Source organism: Pangasianodon hypophthalmus, chromosome 9 (assembly GCF_027358585.1).
Source record: "Pangasianodon hypophthalmus isolate fPanHyp1 chromosome 9, fPanHyp1.pri, whole genome shotgun sequence".
NCBI lineage: Eukaryota > Metazoa > Chordata > Actinopteri > Siluriformes > Pangasiidae > Pangasianodon > Pangasianodon hypophthalmus.
The window spans coordinates 2,690,452-2,707,042 of record NC_069718.1 but is presented as its reverse complement, the minus strand read 5'-3'; the positions used below and the strand labels follow the sequence as shown (position 1 = coordinate 2,707,042).

The window sequence follows — 16,591 nt, the reverse complement described above, 5'->3', positions numbered from 1 at the left end:
TGTTTTTGGGAAGTGCAAATCTTCATGGAATCACAAGTGCAGAACCTTCAAAGCAAATGAATCAGGAAGGTCTAGAGGGCGAAAAGAGCTACATCAGTAGAATTGAGTCCAGATCTGGCTTGAATATTCTAAGGTTCAAGGTTAATATTTTTGAGGTTTCCTTGCTCCCAGCACACCTGCATGATTCAAGAATGACTTAATATAAAAGAAGAGCTGAATCAGGTGTGCATATGTGTACCCCAAGTAAGTATATGTATATACAGTCTCCTCTGAAAGGTCGATTCTTTTGTTTTTGCTATACATTGTACTTCGGGTGCCTCACAGTGTGCACTTTCACAGACTGTGTCCATCACCAAAATGGGCGGGTGAGAGGCAGGTCCACTGTCAAGTCAGCCCTATCTACTGTGCATGCCTTGGCTGAGTGGCGACTCCCATTTCTACCAAAAAAAAGGCTTCATAAATGCACAAGGGGAGTGAATGGCACCAGTCATATATACAATCATTGAACTAGACGAGCAGCAGCAGCCTTTCCATGAAGCCTATGGTGGTTACTGTAAAAACCCCATATACAGGTTTCTGCAGCCGTCATATTCTAAAACCTAGCTGCATCTGCTGACATGTAATGTAATAACAGATAAATAAACAATTAACAATAGTATCTGATTTTATGTCACATATTTTTTCATTCATTACAAATTCAGTTTCTGCTGACACTGATTTCACTCCATATGTCTGATGATTATTAGTCCAACATTTCTCCATATCAAGTGTGTGCTGCAGAAGTCTCTCCCTGGTGCTTGTTAATTGGTTGCGTTTATAACTGTTGTGATTGGTTGGAGTAATGTGGGCATTAGCGATTGTCTCAATTTGTGGATTGAACTGCATGAGTCTATGAATTAATGCAGGCCATTCCACAAATAGCACGTGATGCACAAATTCATGTGCAACAAGGAGGCTGGGTCTGTATGCTCTATCTGAGAATTAAAATGAGACTAGTGATGTCAGCAGCTTATTGGACACATCAAGAACAACAGGATGTAGAGGCTTGTGGCTAAAGTGGCTAACAGGAACTTAAGACACACAGTAGGAACAGAGAGGTTTTGACTTAACTAAGTAAATTAAAAAAGCATCACTTTTTCATAGACCACCGGAGCATCTCAGGGAGCAATGGCCAAACTCCTGAGTCTGTTTACACCGCAGCTGCTGTTTGGTGAGTTTATATATATATATATATATATATATATATATATATATATATATATATATATATATATATATATATATATATATATATATATATATATATATATATATAATCAGATAGGTGTGAATTATAAAGAACTGTTATTTAGTGTAGCAGTGAGAGATTGAATGGTATTTACAACTTTGGGTAAGTTATTAATACTGAGGAGAATATCTGATTGTATGCCAGAAATGTATCTGAAGACAGTGTAAATGAGTCTACACTGTTTGAAAGATTAGCTGGTTTGGAGAGTGATGATGAACCTCTTAATGTGGTGTTGTTCTTTCAGGTGTCTTCTGGCCAAATCTCCTTCAGATCGCTTCAACTGATCATTTATCTGTCCATCCTGGAGAGAACATCACCCTGCCCTGTAACATCACTAATTATACTGAGATATTGTGGTATCGACTGAGATCTGAGGAGGTGAAGCTGCTGATATGTGCTGACAAAAGGAACCTGAAGAAAGAGTTTATCCTCAGTTATAATGTGAACGAGAGTCACTTTTATGTAACAGAAAGCAGCAGTTCAGTCAGTTTAGTGATTATAGGAGTTAGAGAGACAGATCTGGGATTTTATTACTGTGGAGGTCGAAACAAAACGACACACATTCAGTTTGGGAAACTCATCAGACTGAACTTTACAGGTCAGTAACAATACTTTATTCGGTATGAATATTAATACTGTCTTACTGTATATTTGTGTAGTTGTTTAGTATAACAATTTGTTATCATATAATTAAACATTTTTCACTTCTATTTTAATGGATAATCTGGCAAATCTATTAAACCCTTGTAAGAGGTTAATAAAGATTTTAGAATAAAATTGTACATTTTACAAAACAGCATAAGTCATAATTGTTCGTTTTATAATATCTGTAATATCTGTAAATTCTATAATATCTTTTTTCACTAACTTGATTGGCTCAGTTATTTTGGAGGTTTCTAGCTGACCATGCAATTAAATTAAACCCTAAGGATACACTAAATTTCTAACACTAAACTGGTAGAGTTTGAAAGATTCCTTGAAAATACCTTTGTCACCCAAGATAATCAACTGATCATTGTGTCAGGAGACATTATTTTACTTTTAAACCAAACTTTTTTTAAAATATCACTAAAGTTTAAAGTTAGTGGTAAGATCAGTTTGCCAGTAATAAAAGAACTATACATACCATCTCTCACTTCCGAAAAATATTACAATTACAATTTCCTTTTTTTTTTGGCAGACAGTTTTATCCAAACAAATAAACCAAAATGTTTAAGGAGCTAGAAGTGCTGCAAAACTAGTCAATCCATAATTATTGGCACCCTGCATCAAAAAGGATATAAAAATTTATAATGCTTGCACTGAATGATATTTTTTGCATTTGCAAATATTTGGAAAAATTCCCTGGATTGAATAACAGCACTGAGTCTCTTTCTGTAATTTCTACCAAGATTAGAGACACTTGTAGAGGATCTTTGACCCTGCTCCATGCACAACATTTCAAGCTGCTTTATAATATTATTAGCTGCATTTTGTTCTTCTTTCTGGAAGGGATTTTTTGACACAACTCTTCCAGTATGGCAGGAGAGCCATATAGTTGTGCGTCCTTTTTAACTGCTCTAGATGTTTGAAACATTTTTAACTGCTTATGTATTTACATATATATTACCAGACTTGTGCAGATTAGCAATCATGTCTCTTTTGTTTTTCTTTTTTGTTTTCAAATTCAAACAAAGGGATTTTACGTGTGCACCCTCATATTAATACCCCAAAGAAAAGGGACATTAATAAAGTAACATTAAATTTCCTGAAAACTGTGAGCAAATTTAAAACGATAATACATACAAAAAAGAAACTGTTTTTGATTTAATGTACATAATCTATGTAAATAATACTTTACATTATTACCTGAAAAGAAGTTACTATATATTTTTAACATTTATAATTTTTTTTATTTACTCCTTCTTTTGTAACAGAATGGGTTTCTGTTTCTCCAAATTTGTGTAAAAACACTTGAATCATTGTGTGTGATGTTTATTTTGCTTATTTTAGCAAAGAGTGCTGCTAATTTTAAAGCTATCTGTAAGCTTTCACCAAGTGACCAGAATTAACTGCAAGATGGTTGTGAGATGAAACTGCTTAAAGAGAAAATGGATAAATAAACAATCTGTTTTTAACTCTTACACATAGTGTCAGTGATGGCCTAATCAAATTGTTCATTTTGAATCGTACAGAAGAGGTTTTTCTCTGCACTCTACTGATATCTGTGTCACTCTGTGTTTCTGTATTTCAGAAGACCAACATCGTAAGACTGATAACTCGTCTGAGCCTCCACATACCCAGCAGTCAGGATCAGAGCTCTGGATTACAGTGTGTGTGTGTCTGTGTGTCTCTGTCCTAATAAACCTCATCTTCATCTACATGTTCTGCTGCAGGCTCAAAGGTGCAGTTATTTATCCATATCATTTTTAATTGGGTATCATTTTTCAATAAGCTGTAAAAGAACTATTTAAAAATGTTAGTTCTGTAAATTCCTTACCAGTTACATGAAGATTCACAGTTTCACAATTCAAAATCATCTGCTAATTTAATCTCAAGATCACAGAATTAACCCTTTATTTCCTACCTTATTAATCAAAACAGAATGGAGTAAATGAAAAAGTGATGAGTAGGGTAGTAAATAATCCATGCATAATTATGAACAGCTATGGTATGCATTGCATAGTGAACTAGCAGTGACTCACAAACTTCTTTTCTCACAGAACTTAGCTGCTACAGCAAAAAGAGAAAAAAGATATCTTTCGAAGGTCAACTAACATTGAAATTTGAATAGCCTGAATTTTTATTCTACTAGTGTCTGTGTTTAAATTTAGTATGTATTGTAATTTTCAAATCAAATTCTTTTCCCTTTCAGGAGAGTCAGTACCATCGTGCAGCTGTTGCAGTAACACCACAGACTCCGCTGAAAAGGTACCAGAGATATGAAATATTATATTATATTATATTATATTATATTATATTATATTATATTATATTATATTATATTATATATATTTGTATATGAAACCATATTATATTATATTATGGTTTTGTTCATTGTTTCAATAATATCAGTTTGTAAGTAATATCAACAAATTTAGAGTCAAAAGAGAGAAGATAGGTTTTTACAACAGTTAAACATATTGTCCTCAGATTTAAAGTCAGTATTAACTTTACTAATTATTTTAAGGTATTATTATTATTATTATTATTATTATTATTATTATTATTATTATTATATCTATTCAGTGGAAATAATTTAAGTATGCACACAGTCATTGTGTGAATATATTCAGTGTAGCAGGTTTTGATGCATTGTTTTAAAAGAAAGTTAAAAGTTTGTGTTAAACATGTGACAGGCAAGTATTACTGCATGATAAAATAAAAATAAAGCACCTATCATGGTCCGATATGAAAATGCACCTACATGATACATCAATTTACCAGGGGAAAGGAACAGACTTGTAGGATTTAGGAGTGTTTAATTTGCAGGTTCACTCAATCAGGATTTCTCAATGAGGTTTCAAGTTTAGCTGTTTAATTTTTATCATGGAATCACCAAGTAAAATCATTATTTGATATAGAAAAATTATGCTCTTTAAAACAAGTATTATGTCAATTCCAAGTTGGAACTAAAGGAAGCGAAAAAGAAAACATTATACAGGTTAATCAAATTCTTTTTTGGCTTAGTAGTTAGCACTGTTGCCTCGCACCTCCAGGGTTGGGGGTTCAAATCCCCCCTCTGCCCTGTGTGTGTGGAGTTAGCATGTTCTCCCCGTGCTTCGGGGATTCCTCCTGGTACTCCGGTTTCCTCTCCCAGTCCAAACACATGCATCGTAGGCTGATTGGCATTTCCAAATTGTCTGCAGTCTGTGAATGTGTGTGTGATTGTGTCCTGCGATGGATTGGCACCCTATCCAGGGTGTCCCCTCCTTTGTGTCCCAAGTTCCCTGGGATAGGCTCCAAGAAACCCTGTGTAGGATAAGCAGTATGGAAGATACAGATTTTTTTTAAAAATGATTTAAATAAATTGTAAATACATTTTAACTAAATTGAAATTGTTGTTTCATGGTGTAATGAGATGGCATTCCCTCTCTCGCTATAGGAAGAAAATATGCATTATGCCAGCATTCAACACAAAAGAAGGTCCAGCGTAGCTGCTAAGAAAAACACAGCATCAGATTTGGACAGCGTGACTTACGCAACAGTCGCCTCACAGCCTCGGAGACACAAGGTGTCATAAATTTATTATTACATCATAAAAACTGTGTTGTTCTCTCTGGCTCTTAATAATTTGTTTTAAAGAGATAACTGAGTTAACATGGATTTCCATGGAGATAAAATGAACTATTTTGAAATAAATACTTAGTATATTTGGAATAAAGTTTGAAATAAATATTATAATACTATATTTATAAATAATAAATGTTACAAGAACCATCTGGTTATTTAGATAAATTAAAAAATATTTTTTAATGCTTAGGCAAAGTAGATGGCTCATAAAGCCTATATAAGCCCTATATAAAAAATTTGCATAGGACCGAGATGAAAAGCTGAGATACTGGTAGAGATAAAATGGCAGTGAGAAACAAGATGAGGTGTAATTCAATGTTGCATAAGAAACTGGTCTATCTAATGGCTCTGTTACAAACCTCTAAAATACTCCAGAGTTAAATTAATAATCGATGTAATGCCCAGCTTGAGCACCTGATGTTAATGTATGTGTGAAAATGCACAAATAAACTGAAGTGATTTGAAAAAACACTTTTGTTCATCATTTATAGATATATAAATAGGGCTGTACACTATACAATATACAATAATAGCTCAGATCAGTCAAAAAAAACATTCATGAATGTTTATGTAAGATATGTATGTGGTTTGGGTAGCAGTCTTAGTATTCGAGCCTCTAATGTACAAAAACACACCGGCCACATTATCCGTTAGCCAGCTAGCATTAGCTAGAAAAAAGATTCTTCAAGGGTTTATTGAATAAATAAGGGTCCTTAGCTTCTAAAAAAAACATTCTGCTAGTAAGGGAAGGGTATGGAACGGTAGGGAAAATACACTATATGGCCAAAAGTATGTGCACCCCTGACCATCACACCCATATGTGTTTCTTCCCCAAACTGTTTCACAAAGTTAGAAGCGCACATTTGTATAGAATGTCTTTGTAGACCGTAGCATTACAGTTATAGGTATATATATCATTGTTATTGTTATAGGTGTATATATCCCCAGAGGGACAACTTATGCATGCTTTGATAAATGAGATCCCAGGACGTTTGAAGTTTTGGCCCTAAAGAAGTCACTAAAATACTTTTTTAATAATATTTGTTAAATGCATATTGTTTAAATTAACAAGCAATTGTGGAAGCATGTTTTCCTTCATGTTTTCATGTTTTGTCTTTGTGCAGACAGTTGGTTGAGAGAGAGAGAGACAGTTGGTGTCTTCATATTTAATGGGCTGTCATATTTACTGCCGCGTAGCTGACCTTTACTGTAATAGCCACATTTAAAATACATGTGTTAATTGTAAGGGTGTTTTAAGGAATTTTAAGGAAGTGCAAAAAGTCAATTATAACAGCAACAGCAGCAACAACAACAACAATAATAATAATAATAATAATAATAATAATAATAATAATAATAGAGTTGCTATGATAAAATACTAGTATAATATTATAAATATAATAATGACAGCAACAATGTTATGTGTTCACATGAGTAATTGGTTTAGTTATATTGGTAGTATAAAATATCCTGTTTGTAGTGTTTTGTGTTGACTCCTAATGATGGGTCCGGTCAAATAATCATTTGATCTGGGAAATTCATAAAATAACTTCTGTCAAAACGTGCACTAGTATAAGGGGTGAATAGGCTTAACAGGCAGGGTGATGTGTAATGGAAAGTTTATTTACAGACTGTTTATGCATATGACCACAGATTTATCACTTTTTTAGAACACACGTGAAGACAGTGTTCATTAGCAGAAAAACAACACATAAATCACTTCTATATCTGCTGGTGGTGTTAATAACCCTAAACCCTCTACAGGAAATAACCCACACCTTGGTAAGCAAAAGCTCCATTACAAAAGTTTCAGTACGTCTCTTGGGTTTAGACCCATTTCAGTTTCTTAGTGCCCAAGGGGTCACACCTACCTCCAGCACTGAGTCAGGCTTGCTGTTTGGTTTCACGAAACTCTCATATCTTGATTAAAACTAAACACTCATATCTTGATTAAAACTAAACACTCATATCTTGATTGGTTAGTTGCTTGTTAGGTCTGTAGGAAGGTTCAGTATTTTAATGGTCCCTCTGGGAAATTGTTTTGTCACTGCAGTAAAACAAGGCATGCCAATTTACAAGGATTACATAAATACAAAAATTCACAAGGACACAGAGGTACAGAAAACAGCAGCCATGTAAGGTCTGAAAGTGTTTGATGTTAGCATTAGCATCAGATATACCGTATGCTCCTGTAGCCATGTCTCATGAAGTACTTTCCCAATATTTTTTCACTCCAGCCCCACATCTGTAGAATATTGTAGTAATGAGTATGAGTATGAGTAATTGTTCTGTTCTTGTTAAACGTGTATACAGGCTGCTGAGTAAGTGCCATAAGCACATCTCAAGGTATGTAGATGTACCTACCTACTCAAATTCAAATTCAAATTCAGATTCAAATTTTATTTGTCACATGCATAATCATACACAGTACGACTTGCGGTGAAATGCTTTTTACAACTGTTCCAACAGAGAAAAGAAAATATAGAAAAATATTAAATATAAAGAAAAATATATACATAAAAAAATATATGTAGAGAAATATAAAGAAAAATATTGAATATAAAAAATATATGAAGGGATTAAAAAAAAGGTGTATATGAATATATATATGGATATATGGATGGTGGCAGCAGCAGTCCAACAGAACCGATATAAAGTGCAGATACTCAACAGTGTTGGAAACAAATGGGTGAATTTCAGGGTGTATGCGCAGAACCAAAAGGCAACAAGATGGTGGGCATAAACCCTTGGACACTGCAAAGAAAATTAAAGTGGTCTAAACCCCTTGTATGAAGAGATGTACTGAATCATTTGTAACAGAACTTTTGTTTACCAGTGTGGTGGTTATTTCATGTGCAGCATTTGTGGTTACTAACAGCACCAGCAGATACAGAAGTGTGTTTATTTTTTTCCCCCAGCAAGAAAAAAGAGCCCTCTGTGGTCAAACGCCTATGTTCACACATTCTGAATGATGCACTTTCCATTACGCTGCCTGTTAGGCCTCTTCACCCCTTATACTAGTGCACGTTTTGATAGAAGATACTTTTATGACAGAATAATAGGTTTTATTTCAGGTTTGTGCTGATTATTTGACCTGATAATTGTTCATAGGAACAATTATACACTTCAAAACTATGTTTTTTTGTTTGTTTGTTTGTTTGTTTGTTTTTAATAGGATGTATTGCATTAGGAATATTTATTGGATATACTGTTGTATGCAAATCTTTGGCCACCCTGGCTAAATTACATATTTTATTGATTTTTTGAAGTAACCGCTGCAGCAAACTGTTTAATTTTTTTTTTTTTTGCAGTTGTTAATGAACAGTTACTTTATATCTGATGAACTTAAAAAAAGGAAAAAGAAAATAGTAAAAAAGTAATTGTTGCATTTGCAGTATGGTATGTGAAAGCCTTTATATATTATTACCTATTAATTAATATCATTAGTATGATATATAAAATCCATAATACATCGGGTGTCAAAGAAATGGATTACTTTTGCATGAACATGCATTCTAATTTCACCTACACTTGAGCCTCTCACCTCGTTTGTAGATGACACTGAGGTTAAGCATGAGAATGAGAGTGAGCAGATAGAAATGAGAGGCGTCCAGCGCTGCACACTCCCTGATGCCCTTAACCACACCTAAAACATAAACCACAGTGTGTTGTGAAGGCAGAACAGGAAAAGAATGAACTGCGTGGGTTGTGGCTGGAAACTGCCATTTCTCAATAAAACCACAGCACAATGTCTGTTTATACATACATATATATATATATATATAACCTTTACTGAAGTGCAGGCCACAGAGTTTCACTAGAGCTATTGTGGCTGCCAAACTTTCCACTCTAAAATACAATGGTGGTCATCACATTATATTCCCTTTCTAATGAAAGTAGGATAAGTAAAACCTTCCTCATACACTGAAATCCTGGATATGAATCCACATGGACTGCATTTATAGCCTCCATTATAAAAAGTATCAAGTAATAGATTCATCACTCCGGACTTCAGATATATAAAGACCAGACTGTGAGAATGCTGGTCCTTTACTTCAGTTTAGTATTTTCTCACAGAGTCTGATAGAGAGGCTGAGCCTCCTGGGTTTACATACCTCTCTCTCTGTACCTGATTCAGGAACATCATCAACACCAGACCATATCAGTGCTGGTAGATGTTGCAGTACAGTGTGATGTTGTCACAGGGTCTAACAGTCAGGATCACTGCAGGTGAAGAGTTCCAACCTGCTCTAGAGAAGCTTAGGAGAACATGAAATACATAGATAATCTTTTATTTATTTAACCATATAAACCCAAAGAGCAGCGCAGTGGTGCAGTGGGTAGCACTGATGCCTCACAGGTCCTCATAGATCCTGAACTCAGGTTACTGTCTGTGTGGAGTTTCACATGTTCTCCATTTTCTTCACAAAAACATGCCAGTAGGTGGACTGTCCATCCATCCATCCTCTGTACTGCTTATCCTACACAGGGTTGCAGGGAGACTGGAGTCTATCCCAGGGAACTCGGGGCACAAGGCAAGGGACACCCTGGACAGGGTACCAACCCATCACACACACACACACTCACACACACACTGACACACCCATTCACTCACTACGGTCAATTTAGAGATGCCAACGCATGTCTTTGGACTGGGGGAGGAAACTGGAGTACCCGGAGCAACCCCCAAAGCACAGAGAGGCTAACATGCTAACCACTAAGCCACTGTGCCCCCCGGGAAGTGGACCGGCTGTGCTAAATTGCCCCTAGGGGTGAATGAGTGTGTGCACAATGTATTCCTGCCCAGTCTTCTCAGGATAAGGTCTGTCACCTTACAGAAAATGTCATCATATCGACAGTTACACACATTTTTTAAAACGATAACATATTAGAACGAGTGCATTAACATAAACCTGTGATTTGCAGCTGCACTACTGTCAGAGCTGCTGTTATAGAAAATTAATCAACACCTTCTGACCAATCACAATCCAGAATTCAACAGCACTGTGATGTATGCAATTTTAAATTAAAAAAGTTATAGGGACTAAAATGAGAACATTTAAAACTGGATGATAAGACTTACAATCTCAGTGTAAAATGTGCAATCATTGTAATCTTTTATAGTGTGTGTTTGTGTCAGCATCTGCTGTGTCTAAGACAAAAACAGAGAAAATCTCATTCTGAATCTCTCAATCTAAATGTCTAAACCTCAATTTGACTTCAACAGATAGTTTTGCATGTCATTACATCTGTGTTTGTACATCATCAATGATAATCACCTCTCTAATTAAAGAGAAATAATGTCTTTTATATTCTTTAACCCTTTACACACTGAATAAATTCAACCTGTAGGTGGCAGCAAAAAGATACTGTACTGTGCTACATTCCTGTATTACTGTATTACTGTCTACACCACTAACATACAGTAAAGATAAATCATTTATTTCCATCACAAGCCTTTATATTAAACTATTTAATGGCTGATTGTGGAGCTGCTTCTGTCGCACTGATATTACATGTTTTAGATCAATTACTTGCAACATTATTAAAAGGTACAAAAAAACATTATATTATTTCCCAGTATAGGAATATGGTGAAAATATGTCTACCAATAAGGTATATAGTCCCCTCTGATACTACTACTGAAGACATTTGAGTTTGAGATCAAAAGGTGAATATGAGAAGAGAGCATAGAATTTCAGCTTTTATTTCCTGGTATTTATATGTAGATGTAAAGAAGGCTGAAAGAGGCTGAAAGAGGCTGCGGTAAAAGCCTGGAAAAGCATCACAAAAGAAGAAACCAACAGTTTGGTGATGTCAGTGAGTCGTAGGCTTGATGTAGTTATTGCAAGCAAGGGATATGCAACCAAGTATTGTCTTATTTACTTTGACTTACTTCAAAACCTATCTGTTCCTATACTTTTGCTCACCTAAAAAATGGGTTGTCTGATACAAAAGGTTCTATGATTTAACACATCTAGATTTAGAAACAAAAGCTGAAATCCTAAACTCTTAAATTCTGTCTCATATCCATTTTTTTGATCTCAAACCCAAATGTTTTGGTGTATAGCACTTACAAATGAATTGGCCTTACACACGCATTTCATCACCATCTGACTATGTACAAGTCATATTCAATCTCAAAGCGCCATTCACTGCCTGTTTAAAGAAACACTGTGCGGTTGAAACATGGTATTCCTCCTTACATTTTAATCTTATAGACAATGACAGAGTAAAGCTCTACAAAAGCAGTACAAATCATGTGCAACTATTAGCAATATAAGGTCTATAAACCCTATAAAAGTACAGAAATAAAAGCAGGAAACTGCACCACACCTCTGTCCATGTGTTTATATAAAGCTTTATAAATTGTTGCTAATGTTTTCTGGGCTGTCAGGAGACACATGTGTAGGTCACAGAGGTCAAATCAGACAGCTGCAGGTCCACTTCCTGCACAGAGAAACATCTGATAATGTGACATTTTTAGTCTGCTTTAATAGTGACATGATCTGAGCACTGCCTTCTATCAACTACATTTCCTTGTTTTTCTGCTACCTTCTCATCCGAGTCCCCGGTGAAAGAACACTTATCTGAAAAATAAGAGAATTCAACATGGACAAAGACAACAATCTCAGAAATGTCGAACACTACACAGCTTTTCACAATAACTAATGTTTTCATTACACACATTCATTCTGCACTAGTGTACGAGGGCTGCTGCGTGACATGAAGTCACAACAGGAAGTGCAGTAAATAAAGGAAAATGTGTGTGACAGGGTGAACTGTGTGAATGTTGGTCTTTAAGCTGCAAGTTCTCACCTTGTAGACTGGAACAGTACAGAGAGGAGCAGGTGATGCTTATTGAAACAGAGACCACACACACACACGACAGGATTATTATAATAATAATAATATCTCCACAGTGTGCAGGAGGTGCAGACTGCTGTGTGTCTGAGTGATCAGTCTCACGATGTTGATCTTCTGAAACACGCAGAGGAGCACAGAGATATCAGTAAAGTATCAGAGCGGTAAGTGAGTCTGAAGACATTCTGCTCTTTTCTAACTGTAATTTAGTATTAAACACACACACAGCAATCAGGCTGTCTCTGATACACTGTGTAACATTAAACAACAACAAAACAATAATAACCCAAGCAAGAGAAAAGTATTTTCTGTTCTCTGTTTTAGCGGTCATCAAAGGCTTCATATTATATTTTGTTTTTATTAAACTCAATCATGAAATTGGAAAGTGAGTCACTATTTGAAACACTTATCATCCACACTGAACCGATATTCTCACAGATAATTCAGTATATTCAACGTCTAAAACCACATCAATACAGATTTTGAAATATTCAATTTTTTTTAAAGTGCTTAATCCTGCCACATCGATCAGATTATCAGAGATGATAGTATCTTCTAAACAACTAAACCTTTCAAAGAACCCATTAAACCCTGAACATAAAATAAATGTAGCCATAATTTTAATGTTGTTCTTTAAAGTGTTGTTGAACAAAAATAAAGAAACCTTGAAGAAAATGAAGCAAGAGAGGAAATGAAGTCTGGAGTGTTAGAGGCGCTAGATTTTATTGTTTGTTCATTAAAAACAAGCCTTGAAATAATACCCAAAATGTTATAAATAATATTATGAGAAATAAATATACATACTAAAACAAAATCAAATAGCAATAATCAGACTGAATAAAGTATTGGCACCCACCTGTAAAGTTCAGTCTGATGGGTTTCCCAAACTGAATAAGTGTCGTTTTGTTTTGACCTCCACAGTAATAAAATCCCAGATCTGTCTCTCTAACTCCAATAATCACTAAACTGACTGAACTGCTGGTTTCTGTTATATCAAAGTGACTCACGTTCACATTATAACTGAGGATAAACTGTTTCTTCAGGTTCCCTTTTACAGCAGATATCAGCAGCTTCACCTCCTCAGATCTCAGTCGATACCATGATATCTCAGAATAATTAGTGATGTTACAGAGCAGGATGATGCTCTCTCCAGGATGGACAGATAAATGATCAGTTGAAGCAATCTGAAGGAGACACGGTGTAAAGAAAGCTAAAAGCACAACAGGAGAGCAGATTCATCATCACTGTCCAAACCAGCCTTAGTGCATTAATCCATTCCTGAACATTACTCATACTCTCACAGGTACAGTGGCTAATAACACTCATTTATAGTTTACTATCTATTTTGCTAATGTGTGTATGAACTCACCAAACAGCATCTGTAGAATAAATGTAGACAGGAGTTTGGCCATGTCTCACACACACCCTCCAGCACTCTGAGAAAAAGTGCTGATGTTTCACACTCAGTTTGTGGAGTTAAAAAAAAAAAAAAAAAAAAAAAAAACAGGGTGCATTTCAGGCCTGGTTTTAGCCACATGGTCCTACATCCTGCTCTGTATTTTATCTGTCCAATAAACTGCTCACATCACGAAGGTGCATATAGATCCGAGCACAATCAACATTTTATCAGTTTATGTTCTTTACACAGATCTACCTACAATGCTAACAAAAAAAAAAAAAAACACAACACAATGCTTTCTTCACATATCCTAAAATGGAAGGAAGATGAGGGCTACTGGTGGTGTTAACCACACAGTCTGAACAGGACATAGCACACAGCTGAACAGAAACATGAGCTCAGACCTTTACTCAGAATTCAGAGCCGCTATAAATACCATTTCTGAAACGTCTTTAAATGAAAACTGACCACAGCTTTTAGAATAATTCTCACATATCTATCTATTTAATGAAACTTATTAAAAATTATTGTAATAAATGCTGTGGTCAGACGTAGACCAGATCATAGCAGGTTCTCTGTGACGTGGTGATTCATGCTGTTAAATAGTTTCTGGGCCTTCAGGAGACTCTTGTGTAGGTCACACAGGTCAAATCAGCAGTGTGTTGCAGCTTGACTTCCTGCAGAGAGACACACAGGAGCAGCAGAGAACTGTTTCATAACATCATGTGTTCAACTAATGATGCTTTAAGTTAATAATGAGAAGAGTTTCTGACTCTGTTCACTAGGATTCATCAGGAGTGTTTGAGGTACCTTCTCGATCAGGTCTCTACTGCTAACACACTTGTCTGGAAGAAAATTCAATCCACACAAAATTCTGTCATAATTGACCTAAACAGCATTCATACTGCTGGTTTCATTCATTCATTAGACACACACTCACACTCATTAGACACAAACACATTCATTAGATGCACACACATTCATCAGACACACACACACACACACACACACACACACACACACACAAACACATTCATTTCTTATAACAGCACACTTCGAGTGTTTTATTTCGAGTGTGTATTCATTTCTAGTTATGTTTAATGTTGTGGAATGTCCAGGAAACAAGTTAGACAAAAAAACGCAGCTTGTCGGAAAAGTTAAAGTTACAGCTTTACCTCTGACTGTTACAAAGCGCTGACACTGGAGACTCCTTTCTTAAATTTTAAATAAACATCTACTTACAGAAAACATCACCATATCAACAATTACACACGTTTTTAATCCATTTATGTGGAGCGTCCCTGTGAATGAGCTGTTACTATAGAAACGATAACGTATTAGAACAAGTGCATTAATATAAAGCTGTGATTTGCAGCTGCACTAGTGTCAGAGCTGCTGTTATAGAGAATTAATCAACACCTTCTGACCAATCACAATGCAGAATTCAGCAGTGCTCTGATACAAGTACTAAACAATAATGCATCTTAAATAGTCTTCAGATAATTATTAACATTGCAGTAATTCAGTATGTAAATATAAACACAAAAACTAAATGCACTATCAACAAGCAACGTAAATAAAGTATTGGCACCCACCTGGAAAGTTCAGTCTGATGACTTTCCCAAACTGAATGTGTGTCGCGTCGTTTCGACCTCCACAGTAATAAAATCCCAGATCTGTCTCTCTAACTCCAGTAATCACTAAACCGACTGAACTGCTGCTTTCTGTTACAACAAAGTGATTCTCGTTCACATTATAAATGAAGAAAAAGGTTTTCTTCAGGTTCCCTTTTTCAGCAGATATCAGCAGCTTCACCTCCTCAGATCTCAGTTGATACCATGATATCTCAGTATAATTAGTGATGTTACAGAGCAGGGTGATGTTCTGTCCAGGATGAGAAAATATAATAAGAGAAATATTAATATTTTTGGTGTCAGAGATTTCCTCTGTGAAATGATCCATCTATATTTTTAACATTTTTTATTCATGATTAGATTTATAATAATAATATTTTAGATTATTTTATATTATTATTATTTTATATTGTATATTATTATATTAATATATATTTTATATAATAATATTTTTATATAATAATAATAATAATAATAATAATAATAATAATAAAGTTTCTTAAATGATGTTTTTATTTTTATTTGCCTTAATGATTTATACCATCTCTATAAACTTGATCGATTTTGCCCATTATTTAAAAGTAAAGGCGTAAATATAAAAACATTTACCCTGGATACTCATAAATACTGTGACCTTTTGTGTGTTGGTTTTGTTATTTATTTAAATTTCAGTTTGTATAAAAGTTAAGTTGCTTTGGTTGTGTAGGAGCCTGCGGGCGCGCGCTTTCCGCTTTCGGTGTTATTACTGCTAAGTGTCTAAAAGCCGCGCCCCAGAATTGCACGAGCGGCCTGATTAACCGTAGTTTCAGGAAGAGCGGCTGCTTTAAGTATAAAAGCAGTATTTAAGTATAATTAAGTATAATTTCAGTGTTTTCAGTAGTAATTAACTCTTTTTACCAGAGGCCAAAAAATAGAATTTGTGCCTGGTTTTGAGATTCCCGTGTTCAGCACTGAACACTCCACAGTAGTGGTTAATGGCTCTTATGAAAGTAGATGAAAGTGGGCGCCACTGGGGGTCTCCTCTTAAAAGAGTGGAGAAGGTTAGTGGTAAAAAAAGGGATCCTGTATCGCAGCGTTAGAGACTGCCATAAAGGGGTGGTGGAGCAACTAATACTGCCAGAAAAGCTGTGTGAA

The 16,591-nt window shown here is 35.3% G+C and overlaps 3 protein-coding genes across 7 annotated transcripts in view; 2 read left to right on the top strand and 1 right to left on the bottom strand.

Annotated features, from left to right (window-relative positions):
- LOC117598108 (CD276 antigen homolog) overlaps positions 1–16,591 on the top strand; it is a 176,499-nt gene that overhangs the window by 118,887 nt on the left and 41,021 nt on the right. The window contains exon 1 of one of the 2 annotated variants that reach the window (XM_053236738.1): positions 12,093–12,588. The exons of the other annotated variant lie outside the window; for it this stretch is intronic. The gene's annotated coding sequence lies outside the window, so the exon portion shown is untranslated. Of the gene's footprint in view, positions 1–12,092; positions 12,589–16,591 lie in introns of those variants that run through there. 2 annotated transcript variants of the gene reach the window in all.
- On the top strand, positions 1,168–5,654 carry LOC128318863 (uncharacterized). Its single transcript, XM_053236938.1, has 5 exons — positions 1,168–1,210; positions 1,533–1,886; positions 3,522–3,671; positions 4,143–4,198; positions 5,373–5,654. The coding sequence occupies exons 1-5, from the start codon at positions 1,168–1,170 to the stop codon at positions 5,508–5,510; spliced, it is 741 nt and encodes a 246-aa protein (XP_053092913.1). The 3' UTR covers positions 5,511–5,654.
- On the bottom strand, positions 10,234–15,772 carry LOC117598104 (uncharacterized). 4 transcript variants are annotated; one of them, XM_053236725.1, is made up of 6 exons: positions 14,634–15,772; positions 13,794–14,500; positions 13,281–13,608; positions 12,380–12,541; positions 12,116–12,150; positions 10,234–12,010 (listed from the first exon to the last, which is right to left on the bottom strand). In XM_053236725.1, the coding sequence occupies exons 2-6, from the start codon at positions 13,959–13,961 to the stop codon at positions 11,954–11,956; spliced, it is 750 nt and encodes a 249-aa protein (XP_053092700.1). In that variant the 5' UTR covers positions 13,962–14,500; positions 14,634–15,772; the 3' UTR covers positions 10,234–11,953. The 4 variants fall into 4 exon arrangements, 1 of the variants encoding a protein (XP_053092700.1); XR_008302237.1 differs by having other exon boundaries at positions 10,239–12,150; positions 13,281–14,500; positions 14,634–14,668; positions 15,419–15,772; XR_008302235.1 differs by having other exon boundaries at positions 10,241–12,150; positions 13,281–13,634.

Excerpts from the sequence above, each read along its gene's own strand:
- LOC128318863 (XM_053236938.1), top strand. The coding sequence starts at position 1,168 with ATGGCCAAACTCCTGAGTCTGTTTACACCGCAGCTGCTGTTTG. Across the intron at positions 1,887-3,521 it reads CATCAGACTGAACTTTACAG|AAGACCAACATCGTAAGACT; the intron begins GTCAGTAACAAT and ends TCTGTATTTCAG. Across the intron at positions 4,199-5,372 it reads CCACAGACTCCGCTGAAAAG|GAAGAAAATATGCATTATGC; the intron begins GTACCAGAGATA and ends CTCTCGCTATAG.
- LOC117598104 (XM_053236725.1), bottom strand. The coding sequence starts at position 13,961 with ATGTGGCTAAAACCAGGCCTGAAATGCACCCTGTTTTTTTTTTTTTTT. Across the intron at positions 13,609-13,793 it reads TATTCTACAGATGCTGTTTG|ATTGCTTCAACTGATCATTT; the intron begins GTGAGTTCATAC and ends TGTCTCCTTCAG. Across the intron at positions 12,151-12,379 it reads GTACTGTTCCAGTCTACAAG|ATAAGTGTTCTTTCACCGGG; the intron begins GTGAGAACTTGC and ends CTTATTTTTCAG.